The sequence below is a fragment of the Leptonychotes weddellii genome, chromosome 10, assembly GCF_054177405.1.
Source record: "Leptonychotes weddellii isolate Sample4059 chromosome 10, ASM5417740v2, whole genome shotgun sequence".
NCBI lineage: Eukaryota > Metazoa > Chordata > Mammalia > Carnivora > Phocidae > Leptonychotes > Leptonychotes weddellii.
The window spans coordinates 43,012,318-43,038,763 of NC_138378.1; the positions used below are offsets into that span (position 1 = coordinate 43,012,318).

Genomic DNA, 26,446 nt, shown 5'->3' on the forward strand with positions numbered 1-26,446 from the left:
ACTAACATCATAATTACTGGTGACAAACTTGGAAGCTGTCCCACTAAGATGAGGAAAAAAGCAAGAATGTCCCCCCTCACCACTCCTTCACAATACTGTACTAGAAATCCTGGCTAATGCAGTAAGAGAAGGAAATAAAAGGTATACTGACTGAGAAGGAAGAAATAAACCTTTGTTCACAGATGATATGACTGTCTATGTAGAAAATCCCAAAGAATCAACAACAACAAAAAAACTTCTAGAATTAATAAGTGATTATGGCAAGGTTTCAGGATACAAGGATAATATACAAAAGTCAATTACTTCCCTGTATACCAGCAATGAACAAGAAAATTTAAAATTAAAAAGAGAACAGCATTTACATTAGCACCCAAAAGAATAAAATATTTAGGTCTAAATATAGCAAAATATGTACAAGAGCTATATGAGGAAAACTATAAAACTCTGATGAAAGAAATTAAAAAACTAAATGGAAAGATATTCCAGGTTCATGGATAGGAAGATTCAATATTGTGAAAAGGTCAGTTCTTCCCAACTTGATTCATAGATTCAAAGTAATCACAATCAAAATCCCAGCATTTTGTACATATCCTAAAACTTATTCTAATGTTCATATGGAGAAGCAAAAGAAGAAGAACAAAGCCAGAGGTATGACACTACTTGACTTCCAGACTTACCGTAATGCTACAGTAACCAAGACATTGTGGTAATGGCGAAAAAATGAAGACAAATGGTTCCATGTAACAGAATAGAGTCCAGAAACAGACCCACATAAATTAGTCAACTGATGTTTCACAATACAATCTTACATAATATATTGTAATACAATGGAGCAAAGATTGTATTTTCCCCAAATGGTGCTGAAACAATTGGACATCCACATGTAAAAATTAATCTAGACACAGACATTGCACCCTTCCACAGCAGTTAACTCAAAATAGACCATAGACCTGAATATAAAACACGAAAGTATAAAACTCCTAGAGGAGAACATAAGAGAAAATGTAGGTGACTTTGGGTGTGGTGATGACTTTTTAGATACAACAATAAAGGCATAATTGATGAACAAATAACTGTTAAGTTGGACTTTATTAAAACAAACTTCTGCTCTGTGAAAGACACTGTCAAGAGAATAGAAAACAAGCCTCAGACTGGGAGAAAATATTTGTAAAATATACATCTGATAAGGACTGTTATCCAAAATATACAAAGAACTCTTAAAATCAACAATAAGAAAATGAACCCAATTTTTGGGAGATGAACCATGAGAGACTATGGACTCTGAGAAACAAACTGAGGGTTCTAGAGGGGAGGGGGCTGTGGGGATGGGTTAGCCTGGTGATGGGTATTAAAGAGGGTACGTACTGCATGGAGCACTGGGTGTTACACGCAAACAATGAATCATGGAATACTACACCAAAAACTAATGATGTAATGTATGGTGATTAACATAACATAAAAAAAAAAAACCTTGAAAAAATGAAAAAAAAAAAAAAAAGAAGAAAATGAACCCAATTTTTAAAATGGCCAAAAGCCTTAGACACCTTACCACAAAAGATAAGCAAATAGAAAATAAGCATATGAAAAGATGCTCAACATTATATGTCCATTAGGGAATTGCAAATTGAAACAATGAAATACCACTAGACACCTCTTAGAATGGCCAAAAATCTAAGACACGGACAACACCAAATGTTGATGAAGATGTAGAGCAAAAGGAACTCTCATTCATTGCCGGTCAGAATGCAAAATGGTGCAGCCATTTTGGAACACAGTCTGATGGTTTCTTACAAAACTAAATATATTCTTAAAATCCAGCAACTGTGTTCCTTGGTATTTACCCAAATGAGTTGAAAACATAAGTCCACACAAAAACCTGCATGTGGATGTGTATAGCAGCCTTATTCATAATTGCCAAAATTTGGAAGTAACCAAGAAGTCCTTCAGTAGGTAAATGGATAAACTGGTACATTCACACGTGGAATATTACCCATCAACAAAAAGGAATGAGCTATGAATCCATGAAAAGACATGGAGGAACCGTAAGTGCATATTACTAAGGGAAGGAAGCCAATCTGAAAAGACTATATGCTACGTGCTACATGATTCCAATTATATGACATTCTGGAAAAGGCAAAACTATGGAGACAGTAGAAAGATCAGTGCTGCCGCAGGTTGCAGGGTGGGTAGGGATAAACAGGTGGAGCACAGAGGATTTGGGGGGATTTTTAGGGCAGTGAAACTACTCTGTATGATATGATAATGGTGGATACACATCATTCGTACGTTTGTCCAAACCTACAGAATATACAACACCAAAAGTAAGCCTTAAGGTAAACCATGGCCTCCAGGTCATAATGACATGTCAGGGTAGGTTCATCTACCATGTTCCACGCCGTTGCTGAGTATTGATAACAGAAGAGCCTGTGTATATGTGCTGGTGGGGGGCAGGGTATGAGATAAATCTCTTCCTTCCCCTCAATTTTGCTATGAATCTAAAACGCTCTAAGAATCATGGAACACTACATCAAAAACTAATGATGTACTATATGTTGGCTAATTGAACATAATAAAAAAATGCTCTAAGAAATAAATTTTATTTAAAAAAATTAAAGTATGTTAATTGGTGATTACTCTCCCCCGCACCCTCCTGAGGCCAGTGCCTCCAGCCCCCAGGACAACTTCCAAATGAAGCTGGGAAGCAGCGGCTCCCTGGGGGCCTCCCTGTGGTTCACACCTGCAGGGGGGTAACAGACCCCCACTGTGCCTAACTAGAAACGTCAGAGAGAGAACCACCAACTCCTTTAAGGGAAAAAGGCAAACCCCGGTGCCATGGAGCAATAGGGTGTCAGCCCAAGAGGAAAAGGGAGGGGACAAGAGAAATATTCTCTTTGAAAGATAACAGAAAAGATCACTTAACTCCTAGGAGTTCCAGTTTTAAATATCAATTTTTATTTTTCACCAAAAAAGCAAAATTTGTTACATTAATAAATGTCAATGTCTTTTGAAGAGAAACTCGAGGTTCTACCATGAAAGGCCTATCCCTCTTACAAATTTGACTGCCAGCCAAACAAACCAACGGTTGCAGAAATGCACCAGATTTGGGTCCCGCATCCAACAGTAGGGGAAAGAGAAGCGGTCCATGCCACTGGGAGACCACCCCGCCCTGCCCATAGCAAAGCAGCACACGGGAGGCAGGAATCTACACCGCTCCATGGAAGCACACCACATGCAGAATGAGGGCAGCCTGCCACAGGAAGCTGCTCAGAAATCCTCATGCCATTTTCAGCTCTTCAGCTGCTCATTAACTGTGTCTTTTGATTCCTGAGCTTAAGCTTCATTCTCAAAGGCAGAAAATGCCTAGTGGCTAGAGACTCAAGAATTAGAACCAGACCCATGTCTAGTTTTTAGGTTTGGGCAAGTCTGAAGCAGATAGTTAAGTTACCCTTAAACATACCCACCAAAGTCAGCTTCAAACAAAACAAACAAAACAACAGTGGAAATACTGAGAATCATTTGTATTTTTTTTTTTAAAGATTTTATTTATTTGAGAGAGAGTGAGCAAGCATGAGCAGGGGGAGCAGCAGAGAGAGAGAGAAAGGGAGAAGCAGACTCTCCGCTGAGCAGGGAGCCCCACGCGGGGCTCGATCCCAGACCCCTGGAATCATGACCTGAGCTGAAGGCAGATGCCCAACCCCCAACCGGGTTGCCCTCATTTGTATTCTTTTCAAAAATGGAATCTAGGCAAAGACAAACTGAATGAAGAAACAATGTTCTATCAAGTAATACCTACCTTTGATAAATGAGCTAAACATCAGTATATTTTTCCTTTTTCCTTTCAATTTAATGGGCCCAACACTTTGACAGAATAAAGTGTTCCACACACATGAACTCAAAACCACCCAGCACTGAAATGACCTGTAACTCAGAGAGCTGAGGGGTCACGTCTGCAGCTGAGGAGAACAGCCAGGGCCCCCCACCCAGGAGGAGCAGGGTGCATCAAGGCTGCTCTGGCAGAATCCCCCCTCAGGGAGTCTTGAAGTTCCAGGGCTTTACTCACCCCCAATATTTGCTATGGACTCTGGCCCATTAAGTTGATTTTCAAACAACCTTTCCGCCTGTTGTAACTTCGTATTTGGTTGCAGAACGCCAAGCAAGAGAGGGGGTTCTTTGAAGCTGTAAAATAATGCAATTACAGGGATTGGTCTATAAGAAATACATGAAGAAAGTGTTTACTGAGCACCTTCATGCATAACTCCCCATTCTTTGATAAAGAGGGCATGTTGCAACAACATCCTTAGTTGCCAGAAACACAAAGGTTAAAGAAAACACCATTCTAGGATATTAGAAAAGGTCATAGTATAAAAAAAAATTAAATATGATTATGGCTAATGCAAGAACTTTGGTAATCACCTGAGAGCATCTGGGGCCTCCATGTACCTGAGCTCCAGTCACAGTCCAATGCCCTCGGGACAGGTTAGACCTCCTCCCACCCTCTGATTCACACGCCCCGGCATTTATTTTCCCAGTGCCTGCCCAGTCATTAAAATCCAATTGAGACAGAGGGGAGTGGTGCTGACATTTCACAGCTGATAGCCTTGCTTCCTACTTCACAGAGAAGACAGAAGGAACGAGAGGAGTTTGTCCTGGGGCTGGCGCCACCAGCCCATCATCCAGCACAGGTGCGCCCTGACTCCCACCTGTCCCTCTCAGGGCCCAGCCTGGTTTCTCTCTGAAGCCAGCTTCCACTGGGCCGGGGACCCTTCCCCTGACAACAGACTCAGCTCCAGGGATCTTCCCTCTCTGCTGGTCCTTCACAGCCTTCAAATCCTGCTGGTGGCACCCTCAGAAGACAGACATGGTTGAAGCCGTTCTCCCCATGTCCTCAGCTACCACCCTGGTCCAGGCCACCATCTTCTGGCCCCCACTTCCTCCCTTGTTCCCTACAGTGTATACCCTCAACCCAGCACCTTGTGAAATACAGTCAGATCACAGTGTTCGGCTCTCACAGCCCTACAACGGCCCCATCTCAGCCAGAGCCTATGGCCTTGCAGGGGCGCCCTTCCCCCAGCAGCCTGGCCAGTCACCTCTCTCAGGTCCTCTCCCCCTTGTTCACTCTGCCCTCCCCAGGACCCTTCATGCTGGTTCCTGACCTAACAGGCACCTCCCACCTGAAATCCTCGGCCCCAGCTCCTCTGTGCTTTGCCCTCTCCCTGAAGAGGACACCTGTTCTGACCACCCAGTACAATACTCCAGACCTCCCCTCAAAAGCCCAGCCCCTTACCCCACTCTATTTTTTCTATAGCACTTAGCAGCTTCTCACTTCTCTGTTACATATATTGTCTGTCTATCCCCACTAGAACACATGGCCCATGAGATCCGGGGGTTGTCTGTGTTTTTCACTGCTGTATCTCAAGCACCTGACATACAGGAGGCTCCCAGTGAACACTGTGGGAGGGAGGAAGAAGCAAAGGAGGGAGCGGAGCAGGAGACTATCTCCCAATTCCCTCCCTACCTTGCCCTGAAGCAAGGCAGTTTCCTAGCCAGCCCACTGGAGTGGGAGAACCAAGAGGGAAGGGGTGGTTGAGGCTGTGGAATGATGAAGAAGCTTCCCGGTCTTACCCAACCCCTCTCTTCCCAGCAGAGCACTTCACTTCCTACTGCCTCCTCTGAGTCAGGCATGTACTCAGGACACAGCACAATTTCCTCTGAATAAACTCCCCCAACCCACCCTTTCACTCTACCCTGCCTCCCAATTATGGCTTTCACCTGCTTTAAAAAAAAAAACTCATGATTTAACTAGAAGTTAATAAAGTTATTAACAAAGTTATTAAGTTAATAAAGTTATTAGATAGGTAACTTACCTAATAAAACTAGGAGTTTTATTTCCAAAGGAAGAGAGCAGGGCTGCAACCTGCATACTTTGGTGAGAAAAGCCTGGGTTATGGAGATGGACACAGCTGGGTTCGAATTCTGACCTTGGAAAGGTCAGCCCTCCCAAGATGCATGTGAAGACTGAACAACACAAACATGTACAGCCCAGGGATAGAGGACAGCACACCTGATACTCAGCCACCCCCTTCTGTCCAGTCCTTGACCTTGCCTAATTCCCTATACAAAGGAAGTCCTCAAGAAATACTTGTAGCATCAACCTAATCAGTACTTCATGCACCATCCCTGCCAACAAACAGCCTGACTATTATCTCAATAGGGAGGCAAGAAGAAAACTTATATGAGAAAATGCAAAGAACGGGCAAGAAAGGGCCCTGACTTCTGCAGCCTGAGCAGCAGGAGCATCAAGGAAGAACGGCCTCAGGAAGGCCAGCCAGGCCACGTGGACCCTTGTTAAAGCCCGTGAACTCATAAACCCTTATCAACTCCCTGTTAACTCCCAAGTCCTGCTAACTCATATTAAGTCCCATTAACTCCATGTATCAAATGTATCCTGAAAGAACTGACCAACATCCTCCAGAAATCAGGATGTCATATATGTCCTACCTACCACAGTCCACCAGTCTTCCAAACAAGGAAGAAAGAAGGCTGCCTTGCATGGCAGGTTTTTGACAAAGCCCTGCAACCTTCCCAGTGACTGCTCCCTAGAACTGAAATCAACTGCATAATAATCCATTCTGGAGGGGTCTGCACCCATCTTTATTTTTCTCTGTGACATCCTGGCCATTGCTAAGTGTGGTCTCAGCCCTCCCGGGAGGTCATGTACACCAGAGGCAGACTCTCTGAGGCACTTCCGTCAGCCGTCCTCCCACCCGGCCAGTTGGCCTGATCCTGTTCCCCACCGCACCAGCTGGTGGAGAGAACAGAGGTGCAGCAGAAGCTGGGAGCTCTGCCTTCCCGTCATTGTCAATACCGCAACCACTTACTTGCCCCAGACAGTGCATTTCCCTCCCTTGCTCTTTTTGCTCTGAACAGAGTTTGAAAGAAGCCCTTTTTGCTGTTGTCATTAGCCAACTAGATTATCCAGAAAGCCCCAGGTCAGTTTCTATTTGGGGTGGGTTGAGCCACATCCTTCTACATGTTGACAGGGGTTAGCAAGAGAGAACCCGTATCCCCCACAATGTGTCCTGGGAGCCCCCCCCAAGACAGGACACCCTCTATGCCCTTGGGCCTAGCTCGGGCCAGAAAGACACACGGAAGGGTCCACCGACACATCAGGAATTAGAGGCCAACATTGTCATGGGTCTAGAATGCCCAGGCCTTCACCCAATCTCAATGTTACGGAAGCTAATTATGTTTTAACAGCACCTTGTACCTTTACTAATTCTAAATCCAACAACAAAAAGTTGTTCTTGTATACAAATGTCAATCTAAGGTCAGAACTGTGTCCTCTTTGTATCTTTGTATTCAGCTGGGTACCTACCTTAAGCATTCTAGATGCTGAATACATTCTCAGTGAATTGAGTCCAATATAAACTTGAGCCTGAAGTTTTTAAACTTACTTAAAATAAACTTCCAAAAGCTTCACCTCTCTAGAAAGTTTCAAGAGGAAAGGGGAATTTACTTATCAAACCGGATTGCACAACCCTTTTGGCATAAGCTCAACATCGATGTCATAAATCATCACACCATTAAGAGCCTGGCTCTGCATTACTATAATTACAAACGTGAATATATTTCACAGAGTCCCTAGGTATACACTATTTTTTTCAAGTTATAATGGACTGCATTCCTCATAGATGCCCACCAATGAGAGGTAACTTAGGAAAAGTAGAATACTAATTACAAGGCTTTTGAAAAATCAGTACTTATAAAATTTAAACAAGGTAACTTAAACTTAACCTTTGTGTGTGCTTTTGCCACTTCAAATGAATTCAGGTTAATTAACACATAAGCTTCTCTTATTTGGGGTTTTTCTGGGTTTTATATGTGGTTTGTACAGTTTTGTTTTTGAAACCGTATCATCAACAATACCATTCACATATGGTGTAACATCTGATTCCACACAAAACTCAGGCACTAAAGAAATCACAAATCTCTCTCCCTCTCTCCTAGTAGCTTACCTTTCAGATCAAATTGGTTTGTTACCCTAGACACTATCCCACCCTACCCTTGCCAAGCAAGCCCTCCCAAGAATGGCCATGACAGCTCACCTGAGAGGCTGTGGGTCTATGGGAGAATCCAGCAGCAGCATGGCTCCAAGCAGGGGAACGGTGAGGGAGACAGCCAGCATCAAGAAGGTCACTCGGAACACACGGCCACTAAAGGAGCTGCGAGAGATGAAATATACAAAGGCGATCAGCAGAGGCTCAGCTGGGACAAGCTCAGCTGGTCTCAAAGCCTGTCAAGCCGGAGCAGGCCTCTAGCCTGGTGTCACCGTGAGACCACTGACCTCTGTGGCTTGTGATGAAACTTTAGGGCTGTTTGCTACGATTGGCAAACATGCCTCTGTTCTTTTTTTTAATCTTCCAGCTGTGTGGGAAACACTTATCAGTTATTTGCCAGACAGAATGATAAGCTGTACCTTCAATCCTCTAGCGGAGTCTCAAAGAGGGCAAATCAAAGAATTGATAAACACAAAAATGGAAGAAAAGAGGTGCAATGAAGTAATGCAAACACACTTGTCTACAGAGAAGATGTGTTTTCCAAAAGCCACTATTTCCTGGTACTTGGATTCACAGCAGCAACACTCAGTACTGTGGGTCCCTAAGATTCACAGCTTTGGTAGATAAAAGAGACAGAGACAAATTCATGAAGCAAAGAGAACAAAAAACAACCTCCTGAGCATCCAATTCTCCAATCATTTTGCTAATCACACCACACCTTCAAGAATTCAAAGCAAATCCCAGCTCTCTACCTGGCAGAGGTCTGACAGATACTGACAGTTACTTACAAAGAATCTATACAATCACAATTCCAAGTCACCACTACTAAAGCCTTGGGAAGATCTAAAGGCTGCCTTGGGAATCTTGTGTGATGTTTTTGGACAAATGACCAATGGTAACTAAAATATCTCTCAAACAATCCTCACATACACCATTACTCATCTGGTAAACAAGCACATTTAGCCTCTTGCTACTTCACAGGATCATTATTTGCTTTAAGTGCATTCAGATTTATTATACACTTACATCAAGATTAACTTTAAACAAATAAAATCATGAGCTCCTAAGGTGGAGAATCTTTTTCTATCCAAAAAAAAGCTGACTTAAAGAAAAAATATCAAGACTCACACTTAACAAATACTTCATTGAAGGGCAGTGTTTTGTTTGACTTTTGACAGGCTAGTCTTCCACTGTATAAACCTGATTCCAGGTACAGTACATAAATGTGGGGGCCTAAGGGCCAGTCCTACCTTTCCCAACAGCCAGCTATGCCACTTCAGGCAGGTTTCTTCACACGAAGCCCACGGGCTCCCCACTATGAAACAGGGCTTTGTAACCTCAAAGTCCTGCCCAATTTGAACATGCATGATTTTAATAAATGAATATGGCAGAAAATGAAGCATCTGTTTCTACTGGGTTGAAATAAAAGGTAAGGGGAAAGAAAAAGAGGAGGAGGGAGAAGATTCTCCCCTAGTGCCCCCACAAAGGAGCGCGGTCCTGCCGACACCTTGATTTCAGCACAGTGAGAACTGTCCGGGACTGCTGACAGTCAGAACTGCAAGTTCATCCAATGGTGTTGTTTAAGCCATGAAGTATGTGGTCACTTGCCATGGCAGCCATGGAAAACTAAGGCAGTTTTCTAATTAAACTATTTTTGTGGCCTGGAAGTGGGGTGCTGGTGCAACAAATACCTCAACACTTGGAAGTGGCTTTGGAATCAAGCAGCAGGCAGAGGAAGGAAAAACGCTGAGAAGCAGGACAGAAAACCTTGTCCAGATTTCCTTAAACAGACTTCGTAGGAAAACGGATGTTAAAGACTCTGCTCGCAAGGGCTCAGAAGGCAGTGAGGAGCGTGGTAGAGAAAACGTACGTTCATCTCAGGGGATGCCGAAATCATTGCGAACAGACAGACACTGAAGGTGCCGCTGGTAAGGGCTCTGAAGGGTGTCAGGAACAGGTTATTGGAAACTGGAGGAGAGCAGATCCTTATTATACTGTGTCCTGCAGCAATGTGGAAAGCAGAACTTGTATACGATGAACCAGGATGCCGAGCTAAGGCCCTTTCCAAGCAGAGTGGAAGGTGCAGCCTGGTTTCTTCTTCTCCTTTCTCTTCCAGAGCAGGACAGCATAGGGAGCAGCAGTGAGCACTTCCTTTTGCCTTTGACACTTCCCCCTTTGGTAATGAGAACCCTATTCTGTGTCTGTCTACCTTCTAATAATCTTCCAAAAACGAATTTTGTTCCTAACTTCCTTCTCTTCACTCACACAGGGCTCAGAGCCCAAACTCTACCCAGGCAAAACGCCAGGTCACCAGTCTTTCCCTCTTCTGCTACCTGGGAAAGGAGGTGGTCCATCCCACAGACCCGGCTGTGAGAGGCCAAGGGTGCCCAGGCTCCTGGAAGGGGATCGGCAGCCAGGAAGGGAAAATTCAGGCCAACCTCTACCTCCCAGCCCTGTCTCCAAACTCCAGGGCCACAGAGTCTTCTAATGCGACTGACCGATGCCAGTCAAGGGTGCAAGAGCACAGTGCATGAAAATGCACATATGACATAGATCAGCTATGAACCCGACATGACAGCAGGCTGATGCAACCTGCTGAGAGGTTTGCAGCAGGGGAAGGAGTAAGGGCCATAAAAAGAGGAATGATAAAGACAGTGACAATAAGAACATGCCATGCAACATGCTTTATGTGGGTAGCTAGCTAGGTGGAACTAGGTCTCTCTCTAGTTTCCGAAGAGAAAAGTGGTCAGAGAAAGATAAGTGGGCCCGCTGCCCACTGCCAGAACTGAAGAGCACAACGAAGGGCCAGGTGGGCTCTAAGGCTGCAGTCACCATTACCACCACCACCTGCCAGGGACAAACGGACGGGGAGAGGGTGCCCAGACCTAGAGCCCTCAGAGCCGGGGCTGGAAAAACTCGGCACACCTTGATCATGACATTATTCTGGACATTTTGTATATGTGGGATCATACAATATGTGACCGCCATGAATGGCTCCTTTCACTCAACATATGTTTTGAGGATCATCCAGGCTGCAGTACGTATCAGTACGTCATTCCTTTTCACAGCTCAATACCATTCCATTGTAAGTATATACAGGCATACCTCATTTTACTGGGCTTCACAGACACTGCATATTTTTTTTTTTTACAATTTGAAGGCTCAAGACTTCAGTGGAGGAGGTAATTGCTGATGTGGTGGAAACAGCAAGAGAACTAGAATCAGAAGTGGAGCCTGAAGATGTGGCTGAGTTGCTGCAACCTCGTGATAAAACTTTCACAGATGAAGAGTTACTTTTTATAGATGAGCCAAGAAAGTGATTTCTTGAGATGGGATCTACTCCTGGTGAAGAGGCTGTGAAGATTCTTGGAATGACAACAGAAGAATGAGAATAGCACATAAACTTAGTTGATAAAGCAGTGGCAGATTTTGAGGGGATTGATTACAATTTTGAAAGAAGTTCTATCAATGCTATCAGCAGCATCACCTGCTACAGAGAAACTGCTTGTGAAAGGAAGAACCAATGGATATGTCAAATTTGTCCTACTTTAAGAAACGGCCACAGCCACCCTAGCCTTCAGCAACCACCACCTGATCAGTCAGCAGCCACCAACATCGAGGCAAGACCAGCGGAAAGATGATTACTTGCTAAAAACTCAGATGATGGTTAGCATTTTTAGACAATAAAGTATTTTTAACTTAACGTAAAGGTATGTACATTGTTTTTCTAGACATAATGCTATTGTACACTTAATAGATTACAATATAGTATAAACACAACTTTTCTATGCACTGGGAAACCAAAAACTTCATCTGACTCATATTATTGAGATAAAACTGGTCTGAAACTGAACACACAATTTCTCAGAGGTATGCCTGTATCACAATTGGTTTATCCACTCATCCACTGATAGACATTCGGGTGAGAAGGGGAAATAAGGAGTTGATGCAGTTTTGGAATACAGGTGAGGTTCAGAGGGGTGCAGTCCAGACCCGACAACCAAGAAAGAATTTTTGAGGCGTCTTTGGTGCAAAATGGTGGTTTATTAAAGCACGGGGACAGGACCTGTGGGCAGAAAGAGCTGCTGCCTCGTGGTCTTGAGGAGTGGCTGATTATATACTCAGGAGTTGGGGAGGTGAGGACAAAGGGGGTGTCCAGAAGGACTGTCATATGCTAAAGACTCTCAGGGTACTGGAGGCCTGGTTATTGTCAAGCCAAGGTTGTTTTTCCCTCTAATGAGGCACTAACATGAAGACAGTTGGGAGTTCCCTGGAGGAATGTTACATTCCTCCTATCACATATCCTTGTCAATGGGCTTCAGGTTCAAAAGAAATTTAATTTTATTTACATTTCCTTCCGCCTCAGCCTCCCTTAATTTTATGGAGGGGAGGGTGATGTTAGGGCTTCAGGAAACTGAGTTATGGGTTTCTTGGAAGTTAGGCTATTGATAAGAAAGCTTCTTCCTTGAAAATCACTAGGACATTGGTAAAGTGAGGGAGACTCCTGTCCTGCAGGACTGTGATCTCTATCAGTTCACCATCTGTTTTTCCTTTAGGGCAGCCAGGAGTGTCTGAGGAATGTCACATATATCCCAAAGTGGGGGGGGGGGGGCGCGTAGGGTACCAGGTTCTGCTTTGTCCTCAGCTTGCCTTCTGTTCCCTCATCAGAGTGATTACTTAATAGGTACAAGATGTTTTTATGGGGTGATGAAAAGGTTTTGAAACTAGAAAGTGTTGCCCAACACTAAATATCACTAAACTGTATACACTCTAAAGCAGTTAATTTTATGTTATGTGAATTTCACCTCAATTTTTAAAAATGTTTAACAGTGATGAAAATGTTCTAAACTTAGATTGTGGTGATTCTTCCAAACTTTGTGAATATACTGAAAACCACTGAATTGGACATTTTAAAATGGGTGAATTTTATGGTATGTGAATTTTACCTTGTTAAAAAAAAAAAGTCAATGACCCAACTGCCACTCTGAGGCTGGGACACTCAAGTGATTTCAAGTGGCCTAAAGTCTTTTAACATAACAGAAATAACAAAGTATCTATATGGTAAAGCAGGGCTGTTTACAAGTACAATTGACAGAAATGGCTGATTGCATGGTTCTTTTAAAAGCAGAATCCCAAGAGAGACAAATGCAAAGGCGCATGGTGCAGCTGCATTGCACACATCATTCGGGTAAGGTCCAACAAGGAAGTCCATGTCCTTGAAAGGGGTTGATGTAATCACCCTTCCCCCAGCCCAGCAGAGGTGCAGTCCCTTAGGGGAAACTGCATTGTAAAATCTTTCACCACTGAGCTGTTCTTAACAAAAGTGGTGACACTCTGGCCAAAGTGCTACTTTACCTTTTCCTTACCTAACACATCCTTCTCATTTGTCTAAGGCTCCTATACTGTAAAGTCTCCTATACCACACTGTAGCTTACATTTTTTTAAATCTTAATTTAGTAATCCAACTCACAGATTGTGACACCCTGCTTGAATATCTGGCTACCCTTTCCCACAATAGCAAAAGGCTCACTGATCCCCAGAAGAAAAAGTCCAGCCAGGCCTGAAAGCGGGTGCTTCCAGCTAGAAAGGCAGCCAGAAATTGGGAGCCAATCCTTGCCAGAGTTTTAGTGAATGCCCTCTTACAATCCAGTCTAAAAAGCTGAAGAAAAATTCAGAGGCCATCCAGGCAGTGCTCCCAAAGGTGGCCAGTCCCTGGACTGCCTACACCAGATGACTGGGGCAACTTTAAACAAGGCCCAGGAATTCTGATTGTGCAGGCCAGTGTGGGCCTGGGGACCCTTTTTCTCGTGCTCCCCAGTTGTTTCCGATGTGCTAGATACTCCCAACCTCATCCAACTCCCCACCTGGTGGCAGATGTCTGTCATCCCCCTGGCTGATCATGAGACACAGCCTCCACTGGAAAGTTCTGTGGTCAAGTTTTACAAACAAGCACTTAAACTCCTTGAGCAGTGCTGTCCAACAGAACTCTCGGCAACGACAGAAACGCAGCATCCACTAGCTGTGTGTGGCAGCTGAGCACCTGGAATGGGGCTAGCACGTTATCTAAATGAGCCAAAGATGGCCACTGTGTATTGGCCCTACGTTATTTATTTCTTCACTGCAGGCTAAGACCCATTAGCTCAAAAGGCCCACCAGCACCAAACTCAAACTTTTATACCTGGTTATTTTAAAAATAGCCAAACAGGCAAATTTTTAGCCATTCAGAGTCTGCCTGCTTTGCATACTCTGTAAACCCCGCCACCAGCAGTTACCCATTGATAAGACAGGGCCTGGAACTTTTAAGGCCCTGAGCTGCTGCCGCTGCTGCCCCTACAGCTCTCTGACCCAGAGACTCACCTAGATAGAGGAGGCCCCTCTCCTCCCTCCCTCACTCCCCTCCCCTTCTGGACTGTGGCCCCGGCTCCTGCCATGAGAGACTGCTCCCACATGCAAACCTGTCCAAGTGTCGCCCAATAAAGCTCATGTGTGCCACTGCCACCTCATAGTCATTTTTTTCCTTGATCAGCCCCCAAATCCCTCAAACTCCCTACACAGTGCAAATGAGGAACTGAATTTTTAATATTAGTCCAATTAATTTAAATAGCTACATATGGCAAATGGCTAGCACATCAGACAGCACAGCTTCGGCTCATTTAATATTCCTTCACACACAGCATTTAATAATCAACTACACACATGTGCCAGGTACTATCCAAGGCCCTGAGAGGACAGCAATAAATAAAGTTTCCTGCTCTCTGCATATTCTATTAAATAAGCAGATACCAGATAGTGACAAATACAATGAAGAAAAATACAGCAGGATCAGGATACAGGAGGAAGGGGAGGCTGGCCACACACACAGGGGTCAAAGCAGATGACCTCTGAACAGAGACTTCAGTGAAGGTGGGGAAAAAAATACCTGGGGCAGAGCAATGCAAGCAGAGGTAACACAGTAGGACTCAACAAGAACTCGGCATGAGTGAAGAATACATACTTTAAGGGGTTAACTTTAAGCCCCCATTCCCAAACCTTGGCCACAGAGACAGAATGGCCACGGCAGGCGGGCAGGCAGGCTGAGACACGGTGAGCGAGGGGAAGCTGCTGGAACACGTCTGGCCCACAGCCAGGGGCAGATCCCACAGGCCCTGAAAGCCAGGGAAGTGTTGGCCAGTGTGCAGGGGGGGATGTATATGAAGGCTACAGTATAAAGCAGTTCCCTAATTCTTTTACTTGGGGGACGATGGCTGCTCAGGTCACCTCATGCAACACATTCTAAGAAAGACACTTTCCCTTTGCTTGCACTGACTGGGCCCAGATGTGTGCCCTCGGGAGGAGCAAACCTTTGACCTCCCAGATGCATGCAATCACACCACCCTTCATGGGCAAAGCATCCCCAGTCCTGCAGGAGTCCCTCAGACTGCGGGGCTTGCAGAACTTTCCTGGTTGTCTCAGAGTTTGTCAAAATTCCCCATAAGATGTGGTGCCCAGAGCCCAAAGCAAAGCTCTAGTCTAAACCATAACTGTCACTCCACAAAAATGGCTTTAATTGCCATAACTGAAAAACAAGGAGATTTCACATAAAAAATCTGGGTTTCCAGCCTCTCTTGAAGAAGCAGAGATCTATGAAACCTGTGAAAAGGCTACAGGGCAGGTGCACAGGGCTTTCCACTCTTCAGACAGACACACACGCTCCTCTTCTCCTGGCCCCACACCTGCTCCAGACCTTACCACATCAGGATTTTATAAGAACTAAACCAAATGACAGATGCACGTGCAGTGCTAAGACCAGGGTCTGGAACAAGAAAAGTGCTCCATAAATGACAGGTAGCAGGAGTGCTGCTCTCCTGGAGGCATCTGAGTCTGTGACTGTCTGGCCGTGGGACTTCTGCACCCAAGCCCTGGGCACATTTATTTTGGCCCAAGGTTCATTCCTGCAAACTCACAGTCACCTGTAATTCTGCCTTTCCTCCAGGTTTGCCCCCTGCCTCTGTACGCCTGCCTCACATTAACTTAAACAAAGGACACTCCATTTATCCCTATCCATTTTCACTGACAAAGTGCTGCACATTCCCATGATATTCTCTTTCCCAATCTGTGCTGACACATCCAGGAAGGCCAGCAACTTCCCTTCCAGATGCAGTTTGGGAAATCAACTTGTTTGCTCCAATCCCTTGGAAGAGCCCAAAGTGATGCTCACCTCCTTGAGGACATCTGCACCCTGAAATTTCCTACATTTCTAAGGCCAAGAGAGCAATCATGTTGATACAACAGGAGTTGGCAATAACTGTTGGCTCAGCCATGTTTTGCAAAATCCTCTGTAACTTCACCAGGCAAACTAAAAGGTGTTCTCCACCCCCTTCTGCATATAGGACATCAGGGCCTTGAGTCATAAACTAATGACTCCATGAGATCAAAAACAACCTGTGATTTTGTGGAAAACTTATTAGCCACAGATCCATGGACCAGAGCCCCAGGTGTCAAGGTGACCCCTGAAACCTGAGAAAGTCAAATAGCAGTAAGCCCAGTCTTTAACCGACTGCACCCTGAATTTGTTGGTTTCTCACATTCTTTTAAACTGGGGCTCCCTGACTGTAGATGTCTTCATTCATTTTAGCATTGAAAATAAGTTGGAAACGAGTTAAAAGAGCCATCTGAAACACACACCCAAGGGGAGGGATGAGAAGAAAATGCTGATTCCTGACTCCTCATGACCACAACTTTATGATGGCCCCATCTGTCTCTCTACCTTGCCTTCCTTACTCTTCAGTCCTAAAAAGGGAAAAGGAAAATGAATGTAGTAGAGATTCTTATTTAGCTTAAAATCCTTTAGAAGTTTATTGAAAAAGCAGCAGCTAAATTTTCAATATATTCACTCTTCAATCCTTAACAGTTAACACAGAGACATTAAACAGCTATTCTCTCTTCCCAGACTGAACTATGTTCCAAAAGAGAAGGAATAGTATCAGTGTTACAATCCTTCTAATAGCTTTTGTAAAGCATTTGGAGAAGTTGATGCCAAATAATAATGTTTGCACTAGTATGTTAAAAGTGCATAGCCCATCTATATTCCACACTGAATAAAAGGACTTAATGACCACACTCCCCATTATAGCTTAAATACAGAAATTCAAGAGCTTTGGCATAAAACCTTATTTCCAAAGCATAATTTTAAAAATATTTCTCAATCGCTGTCCAGCTGCCAATGCTATCCTTATTCATTCATTTCTGCTTCTCTTTTGTCTCCATTACTCTAACTTTATATAAACCACTTCACTCACACAGACCTCAGTGACCTCAGCAGTCAAACAGAGCTAACAACACATTTCATGTCAAGAGTCAGGAGACTAGCTAAGGTATCACTGGGTGTCCCTTCCACTAAAATCTACTGTCCTACTTCTGTTCTCTTGACTGAATAACAAACATATCATTCAAGGTCTTCTTTTTCCTGCTTAGCTCATCTAAAATTTATTCTATAGTTGTCAGATTTCTACTTCCTTCAGATTCCTTTACTTCACCCACTATATACAATGCTTTCTGCCTTACAGTGAACCCTCAACTTTTAAGGTAAATCAAGAAGACAGTGAGGTACTGGAAATGATCACAAAAGAAATGAAAAATAGAACTGCATCAGAAAAATAAGAAAAACAACTACAGAGTTACAATAATAAATGTAGAAAAAGTGAAAACTCACTTTGAAAAAAGAGACCATTACAGATATATAGAAATGGGATCAAATACATAAGAAGAGAAAGAGAGAAACACGGGAAAATAAGAACAATGTTCATGGACAGGGAAGTCAAGAAAATGTCTTAAATACACACAGGTTTGTAAAAGGCACAGTGGAAAAGAACAGCAGCAGATGATGATTCTGTAATATCCGATTCATCCTGCCATTAAGTCAGAGATCCCACAGAGAAACTGAAAAACAGTGTAATTAAATCTGCCCATCTGCCTTGCACTCAGGAGTGTCAGAGAAGACCAGCTAAGAGTTGGGCCCAACCAACAAGTGCCCTCAGGTGCTATATGCCCTGGTTTTCAACACACTGCCCCTCAAGGCAAACTCAGAGCCAACTGCTCTTTCACTTCCCATGTAGAAGTGTGTGAGCAAGCCTTGTTTTCGTGGTTTCTGTAGTAAAGCACGGCCAGTCCTTGCATGTCCATTCTAAAAGGCTCCTCAGTCATCAGCAGACCATGACTTCACAATATCCACAATCACTTGTCCTGGTTTGCCCAGGGTTTGCACTGAAAGTCCTACGTCCTTGGAAACCTCTGAGTTTATTCAGCATATTACTGACCTTTCCACCAGCCCCAGGAGTCAAATATTACCAAAATCTCTTCTCTGCAAATTGCCTTTCTAAAACCAAAACACTCCTCTCTGCTACAGCCCTCCGTCAAGTGTGGTCCTCTTATTATCATCAGTGAATATCCAGTCTGTTCCCACAAAAACTAGCCCTCATTATGTACCACACCCCTAGGCACACCGATAAATCCTTCCAATATTTCTATCAACTTATAAGTCAATCAGTTCCACAACTTTGAGGTTGGTCTGCACGGGGCCTCTTGGTTCTCCCTAAAAATTCACAGTTAGGTGACTCAGGAGACAAAATTAAAGAGAGAAGTTTAAGTATTATATTTTTTTAAATGTATGTTTAAGGACCCTGCTTCAGTTTTTAGCTAACAAAACATAGTATACGTAAATTCTGTAAGGTTCAGAGAAACGAAGGCCAAATATCTGAGATTTTTTTATTAGGTAGGCATCAACTAGTTTCCTAGGCTTCTCCGTCCCAATCAGGAAAAATGTGCAAGCCTAAATTCTCACAAAAGTTGATTAACAATGTCACTTCTGTTCTCTACTTTTTCCCGAAAACCACAATGAAACTGACCACACAGCGAGAGGTGGGAAGGTGCAGAAGAGCAGGTGCAGAGAGGCCAGCTCTTCGCTGGTGAACACGAGGCGCAACCCGAGCATGCTTTCGGACTTCCTTTCAGGACAATGAGAGCGGGGGACTGGGAAGACCTAGGACCGTGGCGAGGTGGCAAGGTGATCCTCCCTCGGGGGATCGGGTACGCCAGCAGAAAAGAAAGGGGGGAGGGGACGAGGGAGCTGGGAAAGGCGAGAAAGCAACAGCTCCCTAAGCTGGGGAAGGAGTGAGGGGCAGAAAGGGGCAGATGCGGAGCGAGGCGGTCTCGGGACCCCAAGAGCCAGGGAACAATGCTGAAATTGGGCGCAGGGTGCACCCAAGCCTCAAGGACCTGGCAGGTGCATCCGCTTGGTCGGAGCCTGTTTCCTCCCCTATAAAATGAGTTTTGCCCGGGGAATTAAATGGGATGGCGCCTGCAGCGCGCTTGGCAACGCATTTACCCAACTGCTGTTATTGCCGTCCCAATGGTTAGGGAGGGTCGACCCGGCCATTCGCGGCCCACCGCCAGGGCCCCGGCCTACCTGCCGTCCTTGGCCTCGGGGGCCTGGCCATCGTCCGTGACGACCTGCGGCCGCAGCGGCCGGCGCTGCCGCAGCCCGTCCGCCTCGCTCATGGTGCGAGCGCCACAGCCCCTAACCCCGTCACTAACCGGGAAGGAGCAGTGCAGGCTCTGCGCCCGCCCGCCCCGACCCACCCCGGCCCGCCCAGATCCGGGCCCCGCACCGCCCTCGGCCCCGCCCCGACCGCGCGCGGAAGTGACGTCGCTGGCCCGCCCCTACTGGCAACTGGCATGGAGGCTGCTAGAGCGTGTCTGGGCGGCACTTCTCGGCGAGTGCGAGTGGGCGGGCGCTCGGGGGGGCCCCGAGCCAGTGCGGACGCTTCCGAGGGCCCGGAACTCGCGTGGTCTAACCCCGGGCTCGTCCAGCCCAGCGCCTGCGTTTCCTGCGTTCCTTTGTTGCTGTCGGTGGGACCGCAGTAATGGTTAGGCGCATAATGGTGCAAATGGGCGGTGCTGGGCTGAGGTGTTGGCCGTTTGTGTGGGTAGAAGATGGCCCTGCTTGTTAAATGACAAAGACCCGGTTCGTATAGGCGGGGTAAAAAAAATAACGAGTTCGTACTGGAGGCCTACGAGGGCAGTAATGCCCACCTGAAAATCGTGACCTTTTACGAAACAGATCCTGTTAAGGGGAAAATTTGGGACAAATATGCTGCTCTTTGGATTAAGGCCATTGAGTATTAAATCTTTTTGCTACAACCGAGTATTTGACAAGGTTTGTGAAAGGGTTACCCTTAGAAGTAGAAGGGGGGTATATAGAAATCATTAATTACAACAAATAAGGTCTAAGAAAGCACGAAGTAATCATTTAACAGTATTTTAGTCAGCTAGGTATATTTCTAAGTGCTGGGAGGTGATGGTGAGCAAACCACAGACAAGCTTGCTCACTTACTGAAATTAAACTAGTGAGAGATGACTTTAATCAGGTCATCATAAAGATAAATGTGAAATGTAAAAATTGCATTAAAAGTGAGTAACATGATCTTGTGAGAGCATTTGATGGATTAAGGTCCTGAGAAATGACTAGGATTTTGAGAAGAAACAGGATTTCCAGGCAGAGGAAACCAAATCCCTTTACTGTGCATCATCTCTAGAAAAGGCATGTTCAAAATGAAGTATTAAGAATTAATTTCCTTATTGCACTTAAAGGCTTCCGTGATCAAACATGCCATTGCCTTTCTTAGTGTTAGGTGGCACTAGAATCCCATATGACTGTTTAATAAGAGATGAAGAACCAGCATGAGGGAAGTGAAGAGTTCTCATATAAATCCAGTTCTGCAGGGATTACCATGCCTGGCAGGGATGTAAATAAGGCCTTGGCAATATTTTACTTCATTTCCTATCCAGTACAACCAATATAGCTGTTAGATCCAGGATAGTTTAAACAGCACTGCATGATCTGGCCCCTTTCTTCCTGTCTGGATTATCCCTCCTGCTGTGTTTCAGACACTCAGCATTGCTTGCTATTTCTAATTCTCTGCCTCCCTGCCTTTGTCCATATTATTCCTTCTTGTGAAAATGCTTTCCTTCACCACTTGTCCAAAACAACTTTTGTCATTTAGGATTCACTTCAAGTATCATTGCTGAAAACTCTTCCCCTAATTTCTTAAGCAGAACATCTTTGTGTCTAAGCCACTTTGAACATGCCCCAAGTATAAGACTTAGCTCATTGCATTGGAATTATTTGTATTCCATGCCCAGCATTAAAGCCCACCAACTAAAAACAGCCAGGAACATACCTGTCAAAAGTAAGTAATAGTAATAAGTTAGGTTTATTGAACTTGTTGCAGCAAAGAAATTCGCCAGAAGGACCTGTGAGGCTCCTCAAAAATGGGGGAGTTACAGAAGGTCCTTGAGGGGTTAGGGCCAGTGTTTGTAAAAGATGGTCTTGGCAGTGATGGGCCAGAATTTGTAAACTAGGAGACTCATTGGGGGAGTCAGTGGTCTTACCTGGAACACATGAGTCCAAGTGGAGTTATTGGGAGATCAGCTTGTCTTATCTCGGAACAAGTGGTCTGAATGAGCTAAATTAAAAGGTTTGAGTTTAGATTGTTTGTGTTGGGTGGCACAGTTTAGTACCGTTTTTCATGGTGAGATCCACATTGCTGGTTGTGGTTTGTTTCAGTTCTCTCCCCAGGCTCTAGCCTAGCTGCCACCCAGTTATCAGCAGGGAGATAGGATCAATGTAATTGGTTAGAACAGGTTTCTCAACCTCAGCACCACTGATATTATGGGCCAGATAATTCTTTGCTGGGGATGGCAGGAAGAAGCTCTCCTGTGCATTGCAGGATGTTTAGCTGCATCCCTGGCCTCCACCCACTAGATGCCAATAGCATCCCACCTAGTCATGATAATCAGTAATGTCTCCGGACACTGCCAAGTGTCCCCTGGGAGACAAAATAGCCCCTGATTGCGAACCACTGGGTTAGACCAACCAGAAGCCACCCCCATGCACCCTGAGAGTGGGGATGAGGCCCATTTGCATTGAAACTCTGGCCCATGTGGAAGGCATTTATCTCAACAAATCAGGGTTCTGCCAGCAGGGAAGGAGAGGCAGTGATGCTGAGCAAGGAGCCAGTACTGTGCCTCACAGCTTAGACTGGAAATACTCGCTACTTCCAGGCCACTGCTTTTTCCCAATCCCATACTGTTTCCATTTCTTTTGTAGATACTTCCCAAAAGCCTTTCAGGCACTTAGCCAAGTGCTGTGACAAAACAAAGGTGAAATAAGGTGAGCCAACTTGCAGACATGTTATGATATCAGAAGGGAGATAAGCATGATAACCAATCCAAAACGGTGCCACGGAGGAACCACACAGTGTGTTGGGGGCCACAGGGAACAAGTCCCATCAGGTAGCAGTGCCCAGAGAAGGTTTCATGGAGGAAGTAGAATTATGATGGCAGGTTGAAGGGATGGAAGAGGACAAAAAACAGGCTTAAAAGGGAAGCGTGGGGTGTCCATGGATTGGTCAACAAGGGGGTGACAATCAGGGTAGACTTCAAGGTTATGAGTAATCAAAGAAGAATCATCATCTAAAAGATGCTCTAAAGGGGTGAAGAAGAGCAGCAATAGACAGAGCCCTTCTCCCTGCCCCGAATCCAGGAGAGCAGGAGTGACCTGCTCCTGCATCCTGCAGATGCACTCAGGAAAAAGTGGCTCCCTGCACTGGGCTCATCTCCCTGAGCTTCTGTCTCCAAAAAAGCCCTCCTGCCTGCTGTCCTGGTTTATAAGTATTAGAGTATCATTTTTGTTCTCACTTGCCTTGCTCTCTGGAACGAAAAGAGGGGTTAAGAAAAAAGAAGCCTCTGTTTTAAAAAGAGCCTTCTTTTAAGAAAAAAGAAGCCTCAAGCTAAGTTGTTGTGTTGTGATGGGAAGCTCTGACGTCAGCTCAGGTGGGACAGTGGAGAGTGTCAAGTTAGAGAATGTAGAATAGCTTGTTCAGAGTAGAAAAAGTATCCTAGAGATCATCCAGTTGCCAGACACAGGCATTCACAAAAGCCCACTTAAGGTATGGGAGGGATTTATTAGAAGGATATGGGGATAGCTCATGGAAGTCCAACACAGAAAGTACAGCCTGGCCTCACAGGGACTGGTACGAGGACCTGGGAAAACAGGACCAGTACTCCTCTCAGCCTCCCTCGTACCTCACTGTGTCTTGTCTCTTCATCCCTGGTGATTCGGTGGCAAGCCTTGTTACGGGACTGTCCGTCTTCGTCTTTGCTGCCCTCTATTAGAGCTGGGTACAGTGACGCAGGCTAGAATCTGGCCTTGAGTTAAAGGCAGCAATCTGGGGTTTCTTTTGGCCTCTAGGAAAAGTTCCTGCTTTTCCAATAAAAAGGAGAGATAGTGTCCTGCCCTTTCTTACCCTCCTCTGACCCCCAGGGTTATGCTTAGAAGGGCAGCAGCATCTTGTGACGGTGGAAAATCACCCTGAGGTCTAAAAGACAACACGCCAAGAAGAGAAAACCTAGGCTGCTAACTCCTGCCAGCAACCATGTACCCCCGGGCTTCTGGGTTACATGAGGAAAGCCACCCCTTGTGCATCCAAGGCCTAGTCAGGTGAGCAGTTTGTGCTTGCACCTAAATGCATCCTATCTAATATTGCCAGTGTTCTCTGCTTGAACATGCCCGTGGGAGAAAATTATTGCCTCAAGCCCAGCTCTCCATGACCTCCCATTTCATGTATTCCACCAGCTAACTACAGTCTCTTTGTCCACAGTCCAGATTCCTGGACTGAGACTCTGATGCTCCCAACTTTGGTGAGGTGCCCAAGTCTGATTGCCGTGTTAGAGGACAGGGTCCCATGTTCCACTGAGCATTCAGGGCAGGGAGGACTGAGAGAGGAGACTAGGTGGCATAGGCATGAGCAGGGCAGGGCTGGCACACTGAATGATGTCTGCCCCAATGAGAAGCAGGCAAGGGGAGAGGTGAGGATTAGAAATAAGCTGACTGGACAGAACTGCCTTAATTACCCTAATGAGGAAGATTCATAAGGTCAACCCTGACTTGGTAGGAAAAGGTGCTCGTAGGAAAGACATTCACCAGTCGGCATCTGCATAGACCTGGACATTCATTATCGTTACCTCTGTTGAGAAGTGAGCTCATCTGCTCCATCGGTTCCTTGGGTCACTCGTTCATCACATTTCATTACACCCAGAAACCATTTCTTGAAAGCAACTAGTTATTTCCCTTTGGACGATTTCTGCTCTGCCTTTTTGAGCAAACGTTTGCATACGTGTAAGAGTTAAGTGTTTCCTTGGCTCAGGAATAAAGAGATGTGTGGTTGACTGAGGTGACATCTTCTTTGGGGAAGACTCAGCCCAAAATGAGGCTGTGCATCCAGAAGGCTGCTCAGCATAAGTTTGGTCTACAGGAGCAAGGAGACTAGACACAGTTACCCAGTTGGTGGCTCTTACCAAGAAAATCCCACCCTGCTGCAAAAGAAGTTGGCAGGCCATCTATTCCAACAGACTCTAAACTCCTTGGTACCTACCAGTCTGTTGATGATGTCCTAGGCCAGCCAGCCCCAGCCTTCTTCCCCTTTGCTCTTTCTAGGTTTATTTAGACTTGGATTTTTGCCCTCTGGTTTCTCACCTCCTTGGCCATGGTTGGTACCCTTTGGTGCAGGCACCAGGGGCACTAACCAGCTCCTTCTCTACTATTTGGAATAAAGACTGGTGCAGGCAGGAACTTCAACTTCACATTTAGCAAAGGCCACTGGTGAGGGAACTCCCTGGGGGTGTGCTTGGAGGGTCACAGCTTGCCTCTGGCATGGCTGATTAGGAACAAATTTGGGGGCATCCCCCTGTCTCCCCATATCCTTAAGATAGGGAAAAGAAGAATCTGAGCAACTGAACAAAAGAGTGTGGAAACAGAGGCTTCTTTTTTCTTAACCCCTCTTTTCGTTCCAGAGAGCAAGGCAAGTGAGAAAAATGATACTCCAATACTTATAAACCAGGACAGCAGGCAGGAGGGCTTTTTGGAGACAGAAGCTCAGGGAGATGAGCCCAGTGCAGGGAGCCACTTTTTCCTGAGTGCATCTGCAGGCTCCAGAGGGGAAAGTTGAGAGGCCGTGCAACATCTCAGACAGCTCATTCTGAGCTGGGTCAGAGACACGCTGGTTAAGACCCCCCTGAGGCCCGGGACACAGAGCGGCGGCTGATGGTGCTGGCTGTCCCAGCACCGCACCTGCTTGCACTGGTTTCCCTCCTTCCCTGTTTCACACCCCCATTCCTCACGCCTGTCCCGAGGGTCCCATTCCTAAGCAAATCACCTGGATGCAGGCCCTCATCTCAGGCTCTGCTTCCAGGACACTGGAGACTAAAGCAGTAAGAGATCTAGGAAATAGGTGAGAAGTTCCTCAAGAAAAGGAGACCAAATAGGCAAACACTATATTTGAGGAGATAATGATTGAGACACTTCCAAAACTGATTAAGATGGATATCGAGCTACAGATCCAAGAAGCACCTCAGAGCCCACACAGGGTGAATAAAAACAAGTCAACAAAAGATAATACTGCAAAAACCAAAGACAGTTGGTATTCACAGACCTAGAAATTATGTATTTATTTGGTTTAATCCTGTTATGCAACAAATTCCCAAACTGATGAAGGGAAAACTTCCATAGCCCCAATTAGAGGTTCACTGAAAGTCAAGTTGGCATCACCACCCCTTCCAAAAGTGCTGTCTCCAGGAAAGCTTCCTCTTGGCCTGGATTTAGGCTTCCTACCTCTATCCAAGAGTTCATAGAGCTACTCAGATGTCAACAGTAAAGCACCTTAAAAAATAATAATAAAATAATAAAAATAAAATGCGGTTGATATTCTTCAAAGCTCTTGCAGGAAGGGGCCACACCTTTGGTCTGAGCTTGGGGATCAAGGGTAGAGCCAGACAATCTCCATCCACATCCCAGCTCTGCCTCTCCCCACCTCTTCTGTGAAGCCGGGGTAACAGTGTCTACCTCAGAGGGCCACACGAGGAAGAGATGGGGGGATGGAATCCAGAACCTTCTCAGGGCCCCCTTGAACACAGTGCCCAGCAGTGTAGTGTGACCATTACTGCTGTTGTTCCTGATGTTGGGTATCCTGAGGGTGGTTGGTGCAGTGGGTGCAAGTCAGCTCTGCAACAACCAAGAGCTCATGTTAATTCCACAGCCAAATCCCCTCTTTCCAGTCAGGCTGGGGAAACTGGGTGAGAATTCACACTCCCTTTTCTTCACCATGAACTCATTGCAGTGGGTAAACCAGGGGTCCAGGCTTTGTAGGAGCCGCCCAGACTGGGGTCTCTCACATCCCAGCTCCCGTGGCACCAGTTCAGTGTATTCTCTAAAATCAGCTTCTCTGTTCGGTGAAGGACACAGAAACCGATGTTCTCTCATGTCTAGAGAAAGGATAACCCTGGGTCAGGTAATG

General features: G+C 45.4%; 1 protein-coding gene across 3 annotated transcripts in view; it reads right to left on the bottom strand.

Moving 5' to 3' along the window:
- APMAP (adipocyte plasma membrane associated protein) overlaps window positions 1-19,661 on the bottom strand; it is a 33,704-nt gene extending 14,043 nt beyond the window's left edge. The window contains exons 1-4 of one of the 3 annotated variants that reach the window (XM_081833277.1): window positions 19,501-19,630; window positions 16,722-16,826; window positions 8,106-8,222; window positions 4,061-4,176 (exon numbers count right to left, since the gene is read on the bottom strand). In XM_081833277.1, coding sequence (XP_081689403.1) covers window positions 4,061-4,176; window positions 8,106-8,185 — 196 coding nt within the window. In that variant the 5' untranslated portion in view covers window positions 8,186-8,222; window positions 16,722-16,826; window positions 19,501-19,630. Of the gene's footprint in view, window positions 1-4,060; window positions 4,177-8,105; window positions 8,223-16,721; window positions 16,827-19,500 lie in introns of all 3 variants that reach the window. The other 2 variants (XM_006741182.3, XM_081833278.1) reach the window with 2 other exon arrangements.
- Window positions 19,662-26,446: the final 6,785 nt, after the last annotated feature.